General features: G+C 38.3%; 1 protein-coding gene across 1 annotated transcript in view; it reads left to right on the top strand.

The window, feature by feature from the left end:
* myom2b (myomesin 2b) overlaps nt 1–15,898 on the top strand; it is a 60,192-nt gene that overhangs the window by 13,004 nt on the left and 31,290 nt on the right. The window contains exons 10-22 of the mRNA XM_062026305.1: nt 1,970–2,111; nt 2,323–2,522; nt 2,653–2,706; nt 2,825–2,952; nt 3,502–3,685; nt 3,799–3,973; nt 4,039–4,160; nt 4,247–4,434; nt 8,386–8,512; nt 8,578–8,756; nt 9,214–9,328; nt 11,525–11,687; nt 11,785–11,891. Coding sequence (XP_061882289.1) covers nt 1,970–2,111; nt 2,323–2,522; nt 2,653–2,706; nt 2,825–2,952; nt 3,502–3,685; nt 3,799–3,973; nt 4,039–4,160; nt 4,247–4,434; nt 8,386–8,512; nt 8,578–8,756; nt 9,214–9,328; nt 11,525–11,687; nt 11,785–11,891 — 1,884 coding nt within the window. The remainder of the gene's footprint in view (nt 1–1,969; nt 2,112–2,322; nt 2,523–2,652; nt 2,707–2,824; nt 2,953–3,501; nt 3,686–3,798; nt 3,974–4,038; nt 4,161–4,246; nt 4,435–8,385; nt 8,513–8,577; nt 8,757–9,213; nt 9,329–11,524; nt 11,688–11,784; nt 11,892–15,898) is intronic.

Below are 15,898 nucleotides of genomic sequence, written 5' to 3'. Positions count from 1 at the left end.
GACGATATGCGCGTGACGTCACAGGTTGTGGAGCTCCTCACATCTGCACATTGTTTACAATCATGGCCACCAGCAGCGAGAGCGATTCGGACCAAGAAAGCGACAATTTCCCCATTAATTTGAGCAAGGATGAAAGATTCGTGGATGAGGAAAGTGAGAGTGAAGGACTAGAGGGCAGTGGAAGCGATTCAGATAGGGAAGATGCTGTGAGCGGCGGGTGGGACCTAATATTCAGCTGGGAATGACTAAAACAGTAAATAAACACAAGACATATATATACTCTATTAGCCACAACACAACCAGGCTTATATTTGATATGCCACAAATTAATCCCGCATAACAAACACCTCCCCCCTCCCGTCCATATAACCCGCCAATACAACTCAAACACCCGCACAACACACTCAATCCCACAGCCCAAAGTACCGTTTACCTCCCCAAAGTTCATACAGCACATATATTTCCCCAAAGTCCCCAAAGTTACGTATGTGACATGCACATAGTGGCACGCACGTACAAGCAAGCGATCAAATGTTTGGAAGCCGCAGCTGCGTACTCACGGTACCGCGTCTGCGTATCCAACTCAAAGTCCTCCTGGTAAGAGTCTCTGTTGTCCCAGTTCTCCACAGGGCAATGGTAAAGCTTGACTGTCATCTTTCTGGAATGTAAACAATGAAACACCGGCTACATGTTTGTGTTGCTGCAGCCGGCCGAAATACACCGCTTCCCACTTACAGCTTCCTTCTTTGCTGTCTCCATTTTTCATTGAACAAATTGCAAAAGATTCAACAACACAGATGTCCAGAATACTGTGGAATTTTGCGATGGAAACAGACGACTTAATAGTTGGCCACAATGCAGTCCCAAAATGTCCTCTACAATCCGTGACGTCACGCGCAGGCGTCATCAAACCGAGACGTTTTCAGCAGGATATTTCGCGTGAAATTTAAAATTGCACTTTAGTAATCTAACCCGGCCGTATTGGCATGTGTTGCAATGTTAAGATTTCATCATTGATATATAAACTATCAGACTGCGTGGTCGGTAGTAGTGGGTTTCAGTAGGCCTTTAAGAGGGTAACCGACGCCGGACTATGGAGAGAAAATCCTTTGTCTGTGTGCATGTCAACAACTGTCATTAATAAAAATATTAGACATATCGTTTATTCAGCAATGGCATTGTATAATTTCATAGCTGCTGGGTGACTTAAGAGGCCGATTAAAATTACAATTTAATTGATTTCATTTTGTGTCCATTGGAATTAATTTTTAATTGTGTTAGGTTTTCCTTTTAGTATAAACAACTTTTTGCCATATGCATTTTCTTTTGAGCTGGTACGTCTGGAGTGATCCAGATGCATAATCATCACAACACTGCGGCACCTACCAGACTGCATCTCTAGACTTAGACTTAGACAAACTTTAATGATCCACAAGGGAAATTGTTCAACACAGTAGCTCAGTTACAATGATGGAAAGTGCAAGGATGGAAAGGCGTGCTAAAATAGATTCTGCATTTCAATATAGTCCAGAAAAGGTGACCCAGATTATATTTGTGTGCTTCATGTTGAACAACATAACGAAACAGCACAGTTGGCACATTTGAAGCAACAAGTATGGGGGAAAATGAGTGTTTCCATGATGACACGCAACATTCTCATTTAAATAGGGGGGTCTGCACCACTTTTGTACTTGTTATCAGTTGTGCATGCAATCTTAGTAGATCACCAGCAAACCACGGCCACTAATAGTACAAGCAATTTTAAAGTTTGTACATGCTTTTTAGCACTTCTTTGGGATCTTAGTCGATCAGGCCCTTCGTTTCCATAAAGACATGCATGGAGAAGTATGTTGTTGAAGAACTTGAGAGTGCTGACTTACAATACATTTTTCAGTGCACTTTATTGATTAGATATGGTTTACCTACGTACAACAACCAAAGCAGTGTTACCTTGTTACGTCCTGTATAGACGGTCCTCCCCCAGTCGTTGGTGCACCTGGTGCACCAATGGACATGAAGATCCACGATGCCAACAGGGACTACGTCATTGTGTCATGGAAGCCCCCCAATACCACCACAGAGGGTCCAATATTGGGATACTTTGTGGACAAGTAAGAGTTACAAATAAGTACCATAAAGCAAATATATTGATACATTAGACCTAATTGTCTTTGATTATTTATAGTAAAAACGCAACCATTTTCCTTTCTCTTTTCAATGTACTTAATATAAATATTGTACCTCACTACAGTATCTCATCTACAGTATGTCATTCCCTTATATTAATATTATTAATGCCTTTTTTTTTACTTCCCTTTGCAGATGTGAGGTTGGAACAGAAAACTGGACTCAGTGCAACGATCAACCCATTAAGATCTGTAAATACCCTGTGTCCGGCCTGTTTGAGGGACACTCCTACTACTTCAGGGTCAGAGCCGTCAACTCCCGCGGAGTCAGCAAACCATCCCGCATGTCTGAGCCCATCGCTGCATTGGACCCGACCGAGTTTGAAAGGCTGCATAGTGGGTTGCACGTGTGATGTTAATCATTATTGCTTTTAATGACAAGTAATAGTAAGATACAAATAATAACAGCTTTTTTTCCATATGAAGAAATTATAATTTATTTCAATCTGTCATGTCTTCTCCGCAGCCAGAAAATTCGGAGGAAGGTTGGATGTAGTGTCTTACCACGATGAGGTTGAAGGTGTGTTTTATTGCCTTTATTGCTTTCTTGTACAATATCGGTGTGCAGATTCGAAGCGTAACTATTTTAAGTGTATTTTTGTGTAATTACAGTATATTCTATATCTGTTTGTGTGCAGCTGACGGAAAACCTCCGTGTTCTCCGTCCGGAATTTATGCGTCAGAAACTGACAGGACGTACATTGTTCTGAGCTGGAAAGCCCCTTTATATTCCAACAAGGCCCCCATGTGGTATTACATAGAAAAGGTGAGGCAGTCCCCCTTTCGTGTATAGAAGACTTAAAATAATCCGCATTGTCAACACACACCACAAGCTTGTTCACTTGTGCAATAAATAATTGATGCAATTGCTCCTCTCAAAAGTTATAAATGACGGTCATTTTGGGTGTTTTGATGTATTGACTGCACCCAACTTAACTTACGAAAATATACCTTGTGTATGTTAACTAAAAACTCTGTTGGTAGGAGCATGTCTCTTCTCTGAGAAACCTGGATGAGGGATGAACATAATGGAAATCTTGTTAGAATTATAACAAATTAACAAAAAACAATATGACTCTAAATCTTTAGGGTTCACAGAATTACATATATCTATATAATAAGAGGTTATTACTCAAGATGTATAGTATCCTTTTATTGACAATAATTTGTTTAAATATTACAAATGGTCATTGTGACACATAGAATGGCTTTTGACTTAAATTGCCATGGCCATCACGTGTAAGATATAGTTCTCAAGAGTGCTTACTACAGCTGAGAAGTTTGTATTATCATAAAGTGTGTCTTTGTGTAACAGAGCATGGCAGACAGTGAGGCCTGGCAACGTGTTAACACTCAGGTCCCAATTCGATCCCCCCGCTATGCTGTCTTTGACCTGGCAGAGGGTAAACAGTATAAGTTCAGAGTCTTGTCTGCAAATATGTATGGGACCAGCGAGCCATCAGAACCAAGTCAACCCATTGAAACGCAAGAACTTAAAGGTCTGTCTTATTTCCCCTCCACATATAGTCACTCAAAAGTCTTCTTAAACTGTCTGGTTTTTAGTCATTGTAATTGTTGAAATTCCATTTTTTTGTTCATTCTTTGGCTTCAGGTGTGCCTTCAGCTCCCGGCCAGGTGATTTCAACCCGAGAAACGGACACCTCTGTCCTCATCCAATGGGCTCCTCCAAAAGAACCCAACAATCTGATTGGCTACTACATCGACCAGTGTGTGAAGGGGTCTAAAGACTGGACCTCAGCCAACCATAAACCACACAAGAGCACAAAGTAGGTTTCCAACACTGAGGACACAGTATGCATATTCATAGCATACTTAATGTCTCTCTCTGCAGGTTTGTGGTAAGTGGTCTGACAACAGGGGAAACCTACGTGTTCCGTGTCCAGGCTATCAATGAGATTGGCCTCAGTGAGGAGTCCCAAGAGTCTGCACCTCTAACAGTAAAGGCTGCCCTTAGTCAGTATTTTTTTCCTTTTGTCATTATAGTTAATAATTGTATTTAATAGGGTTGTTACTTTAAAATGATCTCATCTTCTGTTTAGCCGCACCGTCTGCTCCTTATGCGATTGCTGTGGTCAGCTGTGACGGACATTCAATGGTCCTGAGCTGGAAGAAGCCCCTTCTCTCTGGCGGTACACCGATTAAGGAATATTATATTGATAAGAGACACAGCGGAACAAGCTTGTGGAGGGAGATCAATATCCCACCAGTCGCAGAAAGACTTTACAAGGTAAATGTGGTAGAACATGGTTAGCCCTTGCTTGAGAATGTCATTCCCATCTTATAGGATACAGTCGTCCCATGCTACATCACGCTACAAATATAAGCAGCTTCAAAGTCACTACCTACATAAAAAAATAATAATAATTAAGCATATACTAAATGTTTTGGCCTAAATTAAGTGATACATTAAGTTTAATTTATGTAATAAATGTATTAAACTGCAGGAATTGTCTTATTGTCTTAGCGGGACTTCCGTTTTCCGGGTAAAGTGTGAAACATGCTAACAACAACAGGTGGCTAATCCAGTCACTATCTTCATTGCGACAGTCTCGCATTAACCAACTTTTGGCGGAACAACTTTTTGATGGACTTTATCTTTAAATCCTGTCTCATCAATAACATATCCCCACATTGGTGAGACTTTGACGCGAGCGATATCAAAAGGGTTGCCAATCGTTCCTTCAAATACAGAATCTTCCTGTATTAAGACAAAACAGTACCCAATCTGTATTTAGATGGTAACGGACACACTTTGTCTTGTATTTTTGTTCCAGCAAGAATATACGTTTGTACAATACACTGTAAAATAATATCACCGCATTGCATCGAATGACAAAAGCTTTAAAACATTTTGCCACAGGATAAGTCACACTTCAGGCTAGCTGTGACTGCTAGCTGTCAGCTAACAATAGCTGTCCGGGCAAAGTGTAGATGAAGTTTCTTTTGATTCAATATGTACTTCATCTTTGACGTCAATGAAAAAGCTTTGATGTGAGCTATGTGCTAACAAGACGGAATACTAACAAGTAACAACAAAGCTAACGATCGCAGCTGCAACTGTTGACCAAGTTTTTGCAGAACAACAAACGCCCGTGGTTTCAGCACACGGAAGCCCAGTTCTAATTTAGAGGAATTACCCAGGATGTGACTACTGGTATTTCCACGTCGTCGCCGTTTAAGTGGCCGGGGGACGGCCATAGCAAGACGCTTTGAAGATCCTCTGGGCTCCTGGTGAGCAGTGTTCGAAAAATTACTTTTTAGAAAGTAATTATTAAAGTTACTTGTTACTTTCTCAAAAAAGTTATTGAATTACTAATGAAAATATTATTTAATAGATATAATTAATTACTGGGGAAAGTTATTAATGCGTTACTTTTTTTTACTTTCATATATCTGGTTTATGCAGTTAAGAGATGTTTCATGAGAGTAGAGTGCGGGAGTTTGTGCCTTTAAAAGGTGGTGCATGTTGCCAAGTGAAGCGTGACATCAGCGAGGATGCACTCATTGGCTGTTTTAACTCAGCTTTGGTAGTCTGGGTACTGTAAGGAGATTGTTGACGGCAACGCCTGTGGAATGTTTTTACTGATAGTTATTAAAGCGCTTTAACATGCTTAAATGGCTGTGTCTATCCTCTTCCACAAACAGGGTATTACAGGGTAATTACTGTTGATGATTGTCAATTTGTTGAATGTTCATTATTACCCCGAAGTCATAGTGGCGTGTGTGTGTATGCATGCGGTGGCTGCCGCTTGCACTAGTAAAGAGCTACTTCCTGAAGTGAACTTGCTGGGATTCTAAAGCTGTCTTGACTACATCAAAAGTAGCGTGCCATGTTACAGCCAAGGTATTGATCACGGCGTTGTAATGTACATCAAATCATTTAATTAGATTACTTGTTACTAATTGACGGCGTTACTGTAGTAATGTTATCGTGTAACACCAGTTTCCTGTACACTGCTAGTGAGTTCTATAATATACAGTAGAACACACTCAAGGCTATGTATATTGTTAGGTTTATATCGATATTCCTTATCGATATTGGTATTTATCGGTGCTCTTATCATACTCTATACAATTTGTGGAAATAAAGATGTGAGGGAAAAATGCATTTTAATTAGCATTTATAGGATGGATGGATTAACACGAGGTAGCAGGGAAATCTTCTATTAACACCTGTTTTTGCCACCCCCTTGTTTTTTTTAAGTCTTAAGCAAGTCAACAATGTTTGCAGTGCAAGGTGAAGTTCAGTTGTAATGACATCTTCTGGTAAAGACTACACTGACGGAATGCGTTAGTGGATCGCCAGAGGAAGATTGATAAAACACGGTCATGACTCAAACTGACACAGAGTGCGCGACTTTGAGGAACTTTTGGGGAGGAAATATTGTTGCATTACCAACTTTTGTTTGGTGTTGCTTCTGTATTTGTCATCATTCAAAGCTAATTTTACAGTGGAGTAGCGGCAGCTGAACTAAATGTGGCTGCGTGTCATAATTACGTCAGTCAGATGGAACAAAAAATACCGATAGCAGCATCATTAGTCTGGAATCTTCACCAAATTAGGAACCTGTACCAAAAATACCCGTACTTGGTAAACATCCCTACTCAAGGCTATTACTATTTTGGATAAAACAAGTGAAAACTATTTCATGTTTAGAGGGCTCTAGTAATGTTTTTGTTGTTAATGCTCTTACTATTAAAATAGTCAATGTATTAATAGTAATCCTACTTCACGGAATTTCATTTATTGTCGTCATGTCCGGTACTAATTATCCGAGATAAATGAGGGATGACTGTAATTCAGTGACGTGCGGTGAGGTTCATGGCTGGTAAGGCACTGACTTCATCACGGTCAGATTTACAAACATATGAACCCTAAAGAGTATCTTATTCACCATTTGATTGGCAGCAGTTAACGGGTTATGTTTAAAAGCTCATACCAGCATTCTTCCCTGCTTGGCACTCAGCATCAAGGGTTGGAATTGGGGGTTAAATCACCAAAAAGGATTCCTGGGCGCGGCGCCGCTGCTGCCCACTGCTCCCCTCACCTCCCAGGGGGTGATCAAGGGGATGGGTCAAATGCAGAGGACAAATTTCATTACACCTAGTGTGTGTGACAATCATTGGTACTTTAACTTAACTTTAACTTTACACATACAAACTGTAGCACACAAAAAAGCACATTTAATAAAAAAAACGTTATTATGGTCTTACCTTTACTTATAAAAGAAGTCCATGCGCCGCTGTTGTGCTGGATTAATGCACCCCCTCCGTAGAATGCACCCCTGACGGGAGTGGTATATCAACTAAAGCCCACACTTAAACTTTCCACGTGCAAGATTGAATCTATTTAAAAAAGTTATTTAATAAGAAGCCAAAAAGTGCAAAAACAATAATGTTCGTGTTGGAGGAGTTTTGAATGAATGAAATATGAAATCCGTGCTGCAGTCTGCAGGTGTATCTAATGTTGTGGCCCAGCAATCCAACACAAACATTATTGTTTTTGCACTTTTTGGCTTCTTATTAAATAACTTTTTTAAATAGATTCAATCTTGCACGTGGAAAGTTTAAGTGTGGGCTTTAGTTGATATAACACTCCTGTCAGGGGGTGCATTCTACGGCGGGGGTGCATTCTCTACCACCAGGAGGCGGGATTACTGCGAGCCTCAGCCAGTGCGTCTTCGCAGCAGTTTTATGATTGCTCAGCAAAATAAATACTTACACACATACAGTTGTTGACAAAATACACTGTACATTATATACCTCAGCTAACTAAACTATGGAAATGTATAATATAGTTCATATAGCAATACGGTCTCACTGCACAGCAGGCCAGCAGTTAGCTGAGTCCGCAATCCATGTTGAGGCACAACGCAGTGACGTTCCTCAACTGGCTGCTGATCACCGCACCGTCTCTTCTCAGTATTTGAACGGCAAATGTGAAAATTCAGCGATTTTGAATAAAAATAATCTAAAACTGGTGAAGTTAAATGGAAAATAACTTTATAGTATAATCACTGGATACATATAACAATTTAATTATTTTTTTTTCTTTTTACATTTTTTTTCTTTCCATGATGGCACGTGAGGCCCCGCCTCACCTGCCTCCAGTGACTGCACGTCACTGCTGTAATTACATTTTGCACCATATTGACAATGGTACTGCTCTCATTTACAGGTGGAGGGCCTGACACAAGGAGAAGTTTATCAGTTCCAGGTTTATGCAGCCAACCTTGTTGGCCTGGGACCAGCGTCCAAATCCTCAGCCGACATCACTTGTGAAGCATGGACTATGCCTGAGCCAGGTTTGTTGCTGAACTATACTATTCCAAACATGTCTATTGTGAAAATAATGAACATTTTACTACAGGCCCTGCATATGATCTGTCTACTTGCGAGGTTAGAGATGACTCGTTGGTACTTGAGTGGCAAAAGCCAGTCTACACTGGTTCTGGACCCATCAATGGTTATTATGTGGAATATGCTAAGCGTGGTACTAATGAATGGACCGCAGCCAATGATGAAGCCACCAGTCAATGCTTCCTCAAGGTGAGAATACCTTTTGATGTATTGAGGTAGCAATGCTTATCCATTTATGAGATATTTGTTGCAATATTATTGTTATTGTATTATATATTTTACACAATTTTCATCAGACATTACCTTTTATAATCAGTCCAATAACTAAATGTTGGTGCTTGTAATGACCTATCAGGGTTTCTTTTGTCAGCCCCTGATATATATAGTTTTTAATTGTTTGTAATATTGTTTTCAAAGTGCTGTGCAATGTTTTATGTGTGTCAAGTCTATCGCTGGGACATCTACATGTGCGACACTGACATCTGCTGAACAAAGTTGGCAATTACACGTTGCTTTTGACACTATTTTCATGTAATGATAGTAAAATAGTTCAGTTTATTAACTTAAAGTGTACATTATGTGTGTTAACAAAAATGCATATATAAAAACATTACTGACCACCTGTCATCAACATTTGGTCTCCTAGGTAACAGGGCTGGAGGAGGGCTGCACTTATGACCTCAGGGTGCGTGCTGTCAATGATGCAGGTGTCGGCATGGCCTCGATGCCTTCTGAACCCGTCACTGCTAAAGCTGTGCCAGGTAACAACTAAAATTGCTGCAGTAGAAGAGAACGGGGTTGCTTGTCACACTTTTTAATCAAGGGTAAATTGCTCATTATCAAAAACATCTTGTCTCATCTTATCGACATGAAATCAAGTCTAAGGTGTTATAATGAGATACTGTATGTATTCCTCTTATTTTTCAACTGACTGTAACAAGGAGATAATTCACTATCAAAGACACTTTAACCTCATCACGGGTATGGTTGTCACCACACTATGGGATTGGCTGCCCCAATGCTATTTTAATGAGAAACATCTTTTAAAAAAAGCAAGAGGGCAGAACAAAATTTGAGAGTTTAATTGCATTGACAAAACAAATGTGTAACTTAATAGGGCTATTTGCTACTTAGATGGCGCTAACTTTCCAAAGTGCTGTAAGCATTATACCTCACAGTCTTCTGGCTTTTAGCACGTAATGACATCAACTACGTTCTATGTAACGCACACATTAATTTTGTGTGTTGTCAGCTAGTGATAGCGACTTGATAGCTTTAGCTGCTAACGTTGACTGAGAAATATTATATTTTTTGGTTTGCAAAATGTTACTTTTAGCAAGTTGCAAACAGCCTATGTATTGTGTCTTAATCCAAAATGAGCAAGTAACATGAACAGGAAAAACCCATTTAGGCCAGCTATTGTATTTGTGTATTTGTGATATCAATTAATTTTGATTACACATGACAACCAACCCCAAAGAGAATGTGACGACCAACCCCAACTGGATTTTTTTTTTTAGCATCAAGGCTAACAAGTAGTTAGCTAGTTAATAACAATCTAAACTAGAGGTGTCAAACTCAATCTGTGTCAGATCATTTTGTGTGGTTTGCTATAGTCTGAAAATAATGTGTGTCAATAAAGCACTTCATTTTTCTTCCTAAATGTATTTATTCTTTTAATTTTGACCGAAAAAACTGACTGTATGCTATTGCATATCTTCTAAACGTATATATTATCTGCCTGTGCAACAAGAAATTCCAATGATTTCAAAGCAAGTAATTGATCAGTTTGTTAGTAAAATAAATACAATAATCAAATGCATCAGCAATTGTATGATAATATAATGAGGCAATTATGTGTTTATATTAATTTATATGTACTGTTACATTTACTCAAGGCAGCTAAAAGTGTGACGTGGTCCTGTATGAAAACAAGTTTGACACCCCTGATTTATATTATTGCTTTCACACTTTTTAAGAATATATTTTTTGTTATAAACTCTTTGTGTAAAATCTATAATATTTACAATTTCACATGAAAAACACAAACAGTCCTCTCATCTCAAGTGCAGCTGCCATTCTCAAGAGCAGGGTTTTTTAACCTTTTTAACCTCGGGGTCCATTTTTTCCAGTACAGAGAGATCTGGGGCCTACTCAAATATTAACCCTGAATCAGTAATCTTACTCTTGATTTGAATCATATTCAACAATTATATCCAACCTACTTAAAGTTTTACATGATCAACCTCGTCAAATGATATGCAACCATGTGTTAATCACAAATAATGTTATCAAGGCTTAGGTCAGGCTGATTACAAACATAAACACTAATCAAATATACTGCAAAAGAAGTGACTTACAATGACTTACAATTATACAGTACTAAAATACATAGACTCTAATTCAATTAATCTTTAATGATAATAATATATGTTTCTTAAATAAACTAAACTAAATGGAAGTGCAAATAAAAATGTAGGTTCACCACTTTAGTCATAATTGTTGACTTTTAAAAACTTCTCTATGACTTAAGGTTGAGACTTCTTTTTTGTGTTTGCTATTGTCATTACTGCCACAAGTGGTGGAAAAGTGTACTACAACTGAGTACCACTGCGATCCAAAGAGACAACAGCTGAGAAACAGATATTTTTTGCCGGTCCTATATGGGTTAAGAATATGGTAAGAAACACTGTTTTAAAGAAAGCTATGTAGGTGAACTCTGATCCTAATCTATGAAACTGCAATACCGCAATTTGAGAGACAGAGAAATAATGAGTGTGACAACCTACCTTGTTCTCCCTTATAGTTAAATGTTTAAGTTCAGAAAAAGAGGTGAACAACTACAGTAAAAAGCCACTAAAATGTTGAAATAATGAACAGTCACAGGAGGTTAGACTGCATGAGTTGGACAATGCAGTCAACGCAACAATGGTTGTGTTTGTTTGTGTGTAATCCAGGCTCCCAGGAGGTGTCCTGCTGTGTGGATGAGAAGACGGGTGACATTGTTTTCACATTCGAGTCTTGCCAAATGAATGCAGGCTCTCAGTTTGTCTGGAAGAAAGATTATCAAGAAATCACAGATTTCTCTAAAGGGGTTTCGATTAAGACCGAAGGCAACAAGTAAGATCACACGCACACACACAAACTCTTTGATATCCGAAATGTGACTCAACCCTCTTTTTCGCTGTCTTTGTCTCTCTAATACTTTGCTTTGTAGAACCAAGCTGATCTTTAAGAATGCGGATAAAGAAGACTTTGGGACATTCTCTGTCTCTGTCACCAACACAGAAGGAGTTTCATCCAGTTTTGCGGTTGACCCTGATGGTACGCTTCATGGTTTAGTGCTGCTTAGCATGCAAGATATACCCCATACAAATACAATATTTATACTATACAGCAGGGAAGGGATTCATAAAGACCCCATTCCTGGTTAGATCTCGCTTGAGAGGAAGCGGGGTTAATCATTTTGCAATGTAGTCTGCGGAAAGTGATGGAAAGCGCCACCCTTCATAGCAACTGACGTTGAAAATGTCTCAAAGCACATTTTAAGATATTCAACACTCTACTGCCATCTGACAGCTAAAGTGGATTGTGCACCCTCCCACCCCCCATTCGTCACGTTTCATATGTCAGGTAAACCGTGACAAATGGGGCCATATGAAAAATGGGGCCATATGAATCTCCTTTTTACTATATACAATACTATACAATGCAATTATTGTTTATCTATTTTACCAATTCAAGTATAGTGTTATCTGGGCTTTTGAGTGCTCCACCTCAAGTTTTTTGGATACAAGCTGTCTCTCTGCTAATTGTTATGCCATAAATTTCGATCAAAAATTCATGTTACAAGCCTCCTCAATGCTAGTTGGCCTAGCAAATGTCACAATGAACACGGAGAAATCTAAAAAAAAAAATCATCCAGTTTCTCACTCACTCGCAGGGGCATCTAAGTAGGGGCTCATGGACTTTTGTAAAGTTTAAACATTGTTTTTTTCTGCTATTAAATATGTAAATTGTAAAAAAAAATACATATACAGCCGTGCAAGTTCAATAATCTGGTTGCTAGCATCAAATTAAGAATTGTCTAACTAACCTTTACCCCCTACCAAAAAATACGAAATGTTTCAATCCACCTCAATAGCAGCGAACTTAGCTTCTAACAAGACATAGGATTTATGGCTCTTTGAAAGGATCTCAAGAGGATTTATGGCTCTTTGAAAGGATCTTGAAAACATTTTTTTTTAAAAGCCGCTCATAATTCTATGTGTAACAGATACTCTCTACTTTACACTTAAAGTAAAAAAAAACCTTGACACATTTATAATCATATTTAAGTGAATAATGATCATTTAAAGTCATATTCTGGCCACTTTATATTGAAATTGTTCTTTTTATCTAGATTTGTTTTAGATATGTTAATCCCATCTTTAAAACACAATATATGTGGGGTTTTAAAAAGAATGCTATAACGTAACTACAAAACTAAAGTAGGCTACCTGTGCTGCCTGGTCAGATTTTATTGGTTTGTTGTTACAGTTTAGCATAACAACGGAGAAAACTTAACGAAAGCTCACAGCAAAGTCCAATTACTTGCATAAAATGGGTAAATGCAGGTTCAACGATTTATTGCATGCTTGAAGCCTGTGGCTGGAAACGTATAAAGTGTTTAGGACCCAGATGTGGAGGGAAGCGTTTGTAAAAATCAAGTCAAAAGTCTGGGATAAGTCCATGTCAAAAAAAGCTGAAACGCCACAAACACTTGCACACCTATACAAGGATCAACTTAACCCACCAAAGGAGTATCAAGTGGGTAAAGTGTCGCCAATTGCAGAAGGAGATCAATATGAGATGTTTACTAGTGAAATTATACTATGACATACAGTGAGCACATGCTAATTTCTCTGTGGTAGTAGTGTATTCAGCAGTAAAACTACATAAAAACATAAGTATATCCTATATTATTTATATTATTTAATAATCCAATAATTTCAGGTCAGCTTCTCATGCTTAGTCTGTACTCCAAGTTTATACAACAATTGATATTAAAAGCTATAAAGACTGTCTGTTTAGTGTTTACACTCACTTGATGGTTGCATGAGGAAAGCAAGGAATATTTGCAAATGGCATCTCATCATGCTTAAATAGATACTAGTCCCTGTTTATTAGCAATCTGTTTAAACAAAAAGTCACAAAAACAGGTAAACATGTATTCATACATACCAGTTACAAAATGAGTTGAGTAAATTTGAATGTTATCCACATTATTCACATCCCAATAATGTTTGAGGCTTGCAAGCCATTATCACATTTTTTCTTTTTAGACAATTGCTCTGTCTGCACTCTGTTTTTCACAACTTTGTGCAGATACAGTAGTAGTACTGTATATGTTTTTATCTATTTGCTCAATTCTGACAACTGAAAAACACTGCAAAAGTTAACCATTTAGCTTTAGCAGAAATGCTAACAGTCTCTTTCACAAACGATAAATTGTTGTGCTTTCTTCTACCATTGCTTTAGTTCTGCTTGTTGTTACATTTTTTAATTAGTTTACAATAGAGAAGCTTCTTGTGTATTTAGTTAGTTTAACCATTGTGTTTTCCAATATGAAACAGCAGTGAATGAATTCATATACTTACAATTCATTCTGTCCCTTTGATTTTCTTTGTTTTTTGTATATTTTTGTCCATGTGTGAAATGGTGAAATGGTCATAAGTTATATTCATTATGGTCTCAAAAAAGTCTAAAATTTGACATGGTTAAACCTGCAGAGACCCTGTAAAAAGTCAAAAACCTAATAGGTCCCCTGTGACATTTTACCCAAGTGTGACGTAAACAGATATCTCCATATATGGTAGGAGTTCACCCAAAGTGCTCTGCTCAAATCCGCCATTGTAGCCTGATGCTGTAGTCAATCTCCTTCTTTTCCGCTATCCCCTTGTTGATGGGCAGACTGGCTCGTACATGCGCATGGATTCTTAGCATTTGCCATTTCTAATACAAAGTAGTATATGGTTCAAATGTATATCTGTTAGTAGACTTGATATGGAAGCGTTACACAAAATTTAGGAGGAAACGACTAGATTTTAAGAAAACATGCTAAAAACTATTGCAATTAACTAGCTGCATGGACAGATAATTTTATTTGATAAGTAATCCTAAATTGAGATTTGTATATCTCGAAATTAGTAGGACGTTTAAGTTAGAAATACGTATTTTATTCTGAAAATAAGCATTATTCAACTTGGAATTCTTAAATAATGCATCATCGAGATGTTGCATAATATATAAACGCAATTTTCAATGTGTGTGTGTGTGGGTGGGTGGGGGGGGGGGGGGGGCACTATTTCTTATAGTATTTGAATATTTATTTTCTGAGTTTTAACATTTTAAACTAGAATAGGAAACAATATAATTATTAATGCTAACATTAAGATTACCGTATTTCCTTGAATAGCCGCAGGGGCGCTAATTAATTTAAAACCTCTTCTCACTCCTGCGGTTACCAAAACCATGCGGAATGGGCAAGCATGCGCTAATTATTTTAAAACCTATTCTCACTCCGGCGCATACCTTATCATGAAAAGCACATTTAATAAAAAAAATTTTATTATGATCTTACCTTTACTTGTAAATGGGTCCATGTGCAGCTGCTTCTGATCAAAGGCAGTCTTTCTTATCTTTCTTCAATTTTAAAAGTCTCTGGAGATATTCCTTTAATTATTACCTCCTGCTTCGATTGAAAGTCCAGTTTAGAAAACTGTTTTATTTTAGATATGTAATCCTCCATGTTAAAAGTGCAAGCAAACAATCGCTGCTCATGCTTGCTGCTTGTTGTCTTCTTCTGCAGTACCTGTCTCCTGCAGTACTGGTAGTCGCAAGAAGGATCACTAGCGCTCTCTACCACCAGGAGGCGGGAGTCATTTAATGACTCATATTTGACCCGGCGGAAGTGCCAAGCATGCGCTAATTATTTTGCGAAACGAGTTTGACCCGGCTGTAATTCTAGGCAGGCGAATACTATATTCCCGGCGCCAAATCAAGGAAATACGGTAGTCAATGACTAAAAATAAGTAAATAGCTCTTAAAAGTAGGGTAATTTCTAGAAATAAATAAATGATAATGATAAATGGGTTATACTTGTATAGCGCTTTTCTACCTTCAAGGTACTCAAAGCGCTTTGACAGTATTTCCACATTCACACATTCACACACTGATTGCGGGAGCTGCCATGCAATGCGCTAACCAGCAGCCATCAGGAGCAAGGGTGAAGTGTCTTGCCCAAGGACACAACAGACGTGACTAGGATGGTTGAAGGTGGGGATTGAACC

This window comes from Entelurus aequoreus, linkage group LG02, assembly GCF_033978785.1.
Source record: "Entelurus aequoreus isolate RoL-2023_Sb linkage group LG02, RoL_Eaeq_v1.1, whole genome shotgun sequence".
Lineage (NCBI taxonomy): Eukaryota > Metazoa > Chordata > Actinopteri > Syngnathiformes > Syngnathidae > Entelurus > Entelurus aequoreus.
This window is presented reverse-complemented; position numbering and strand designations above follow the sequence as displayed.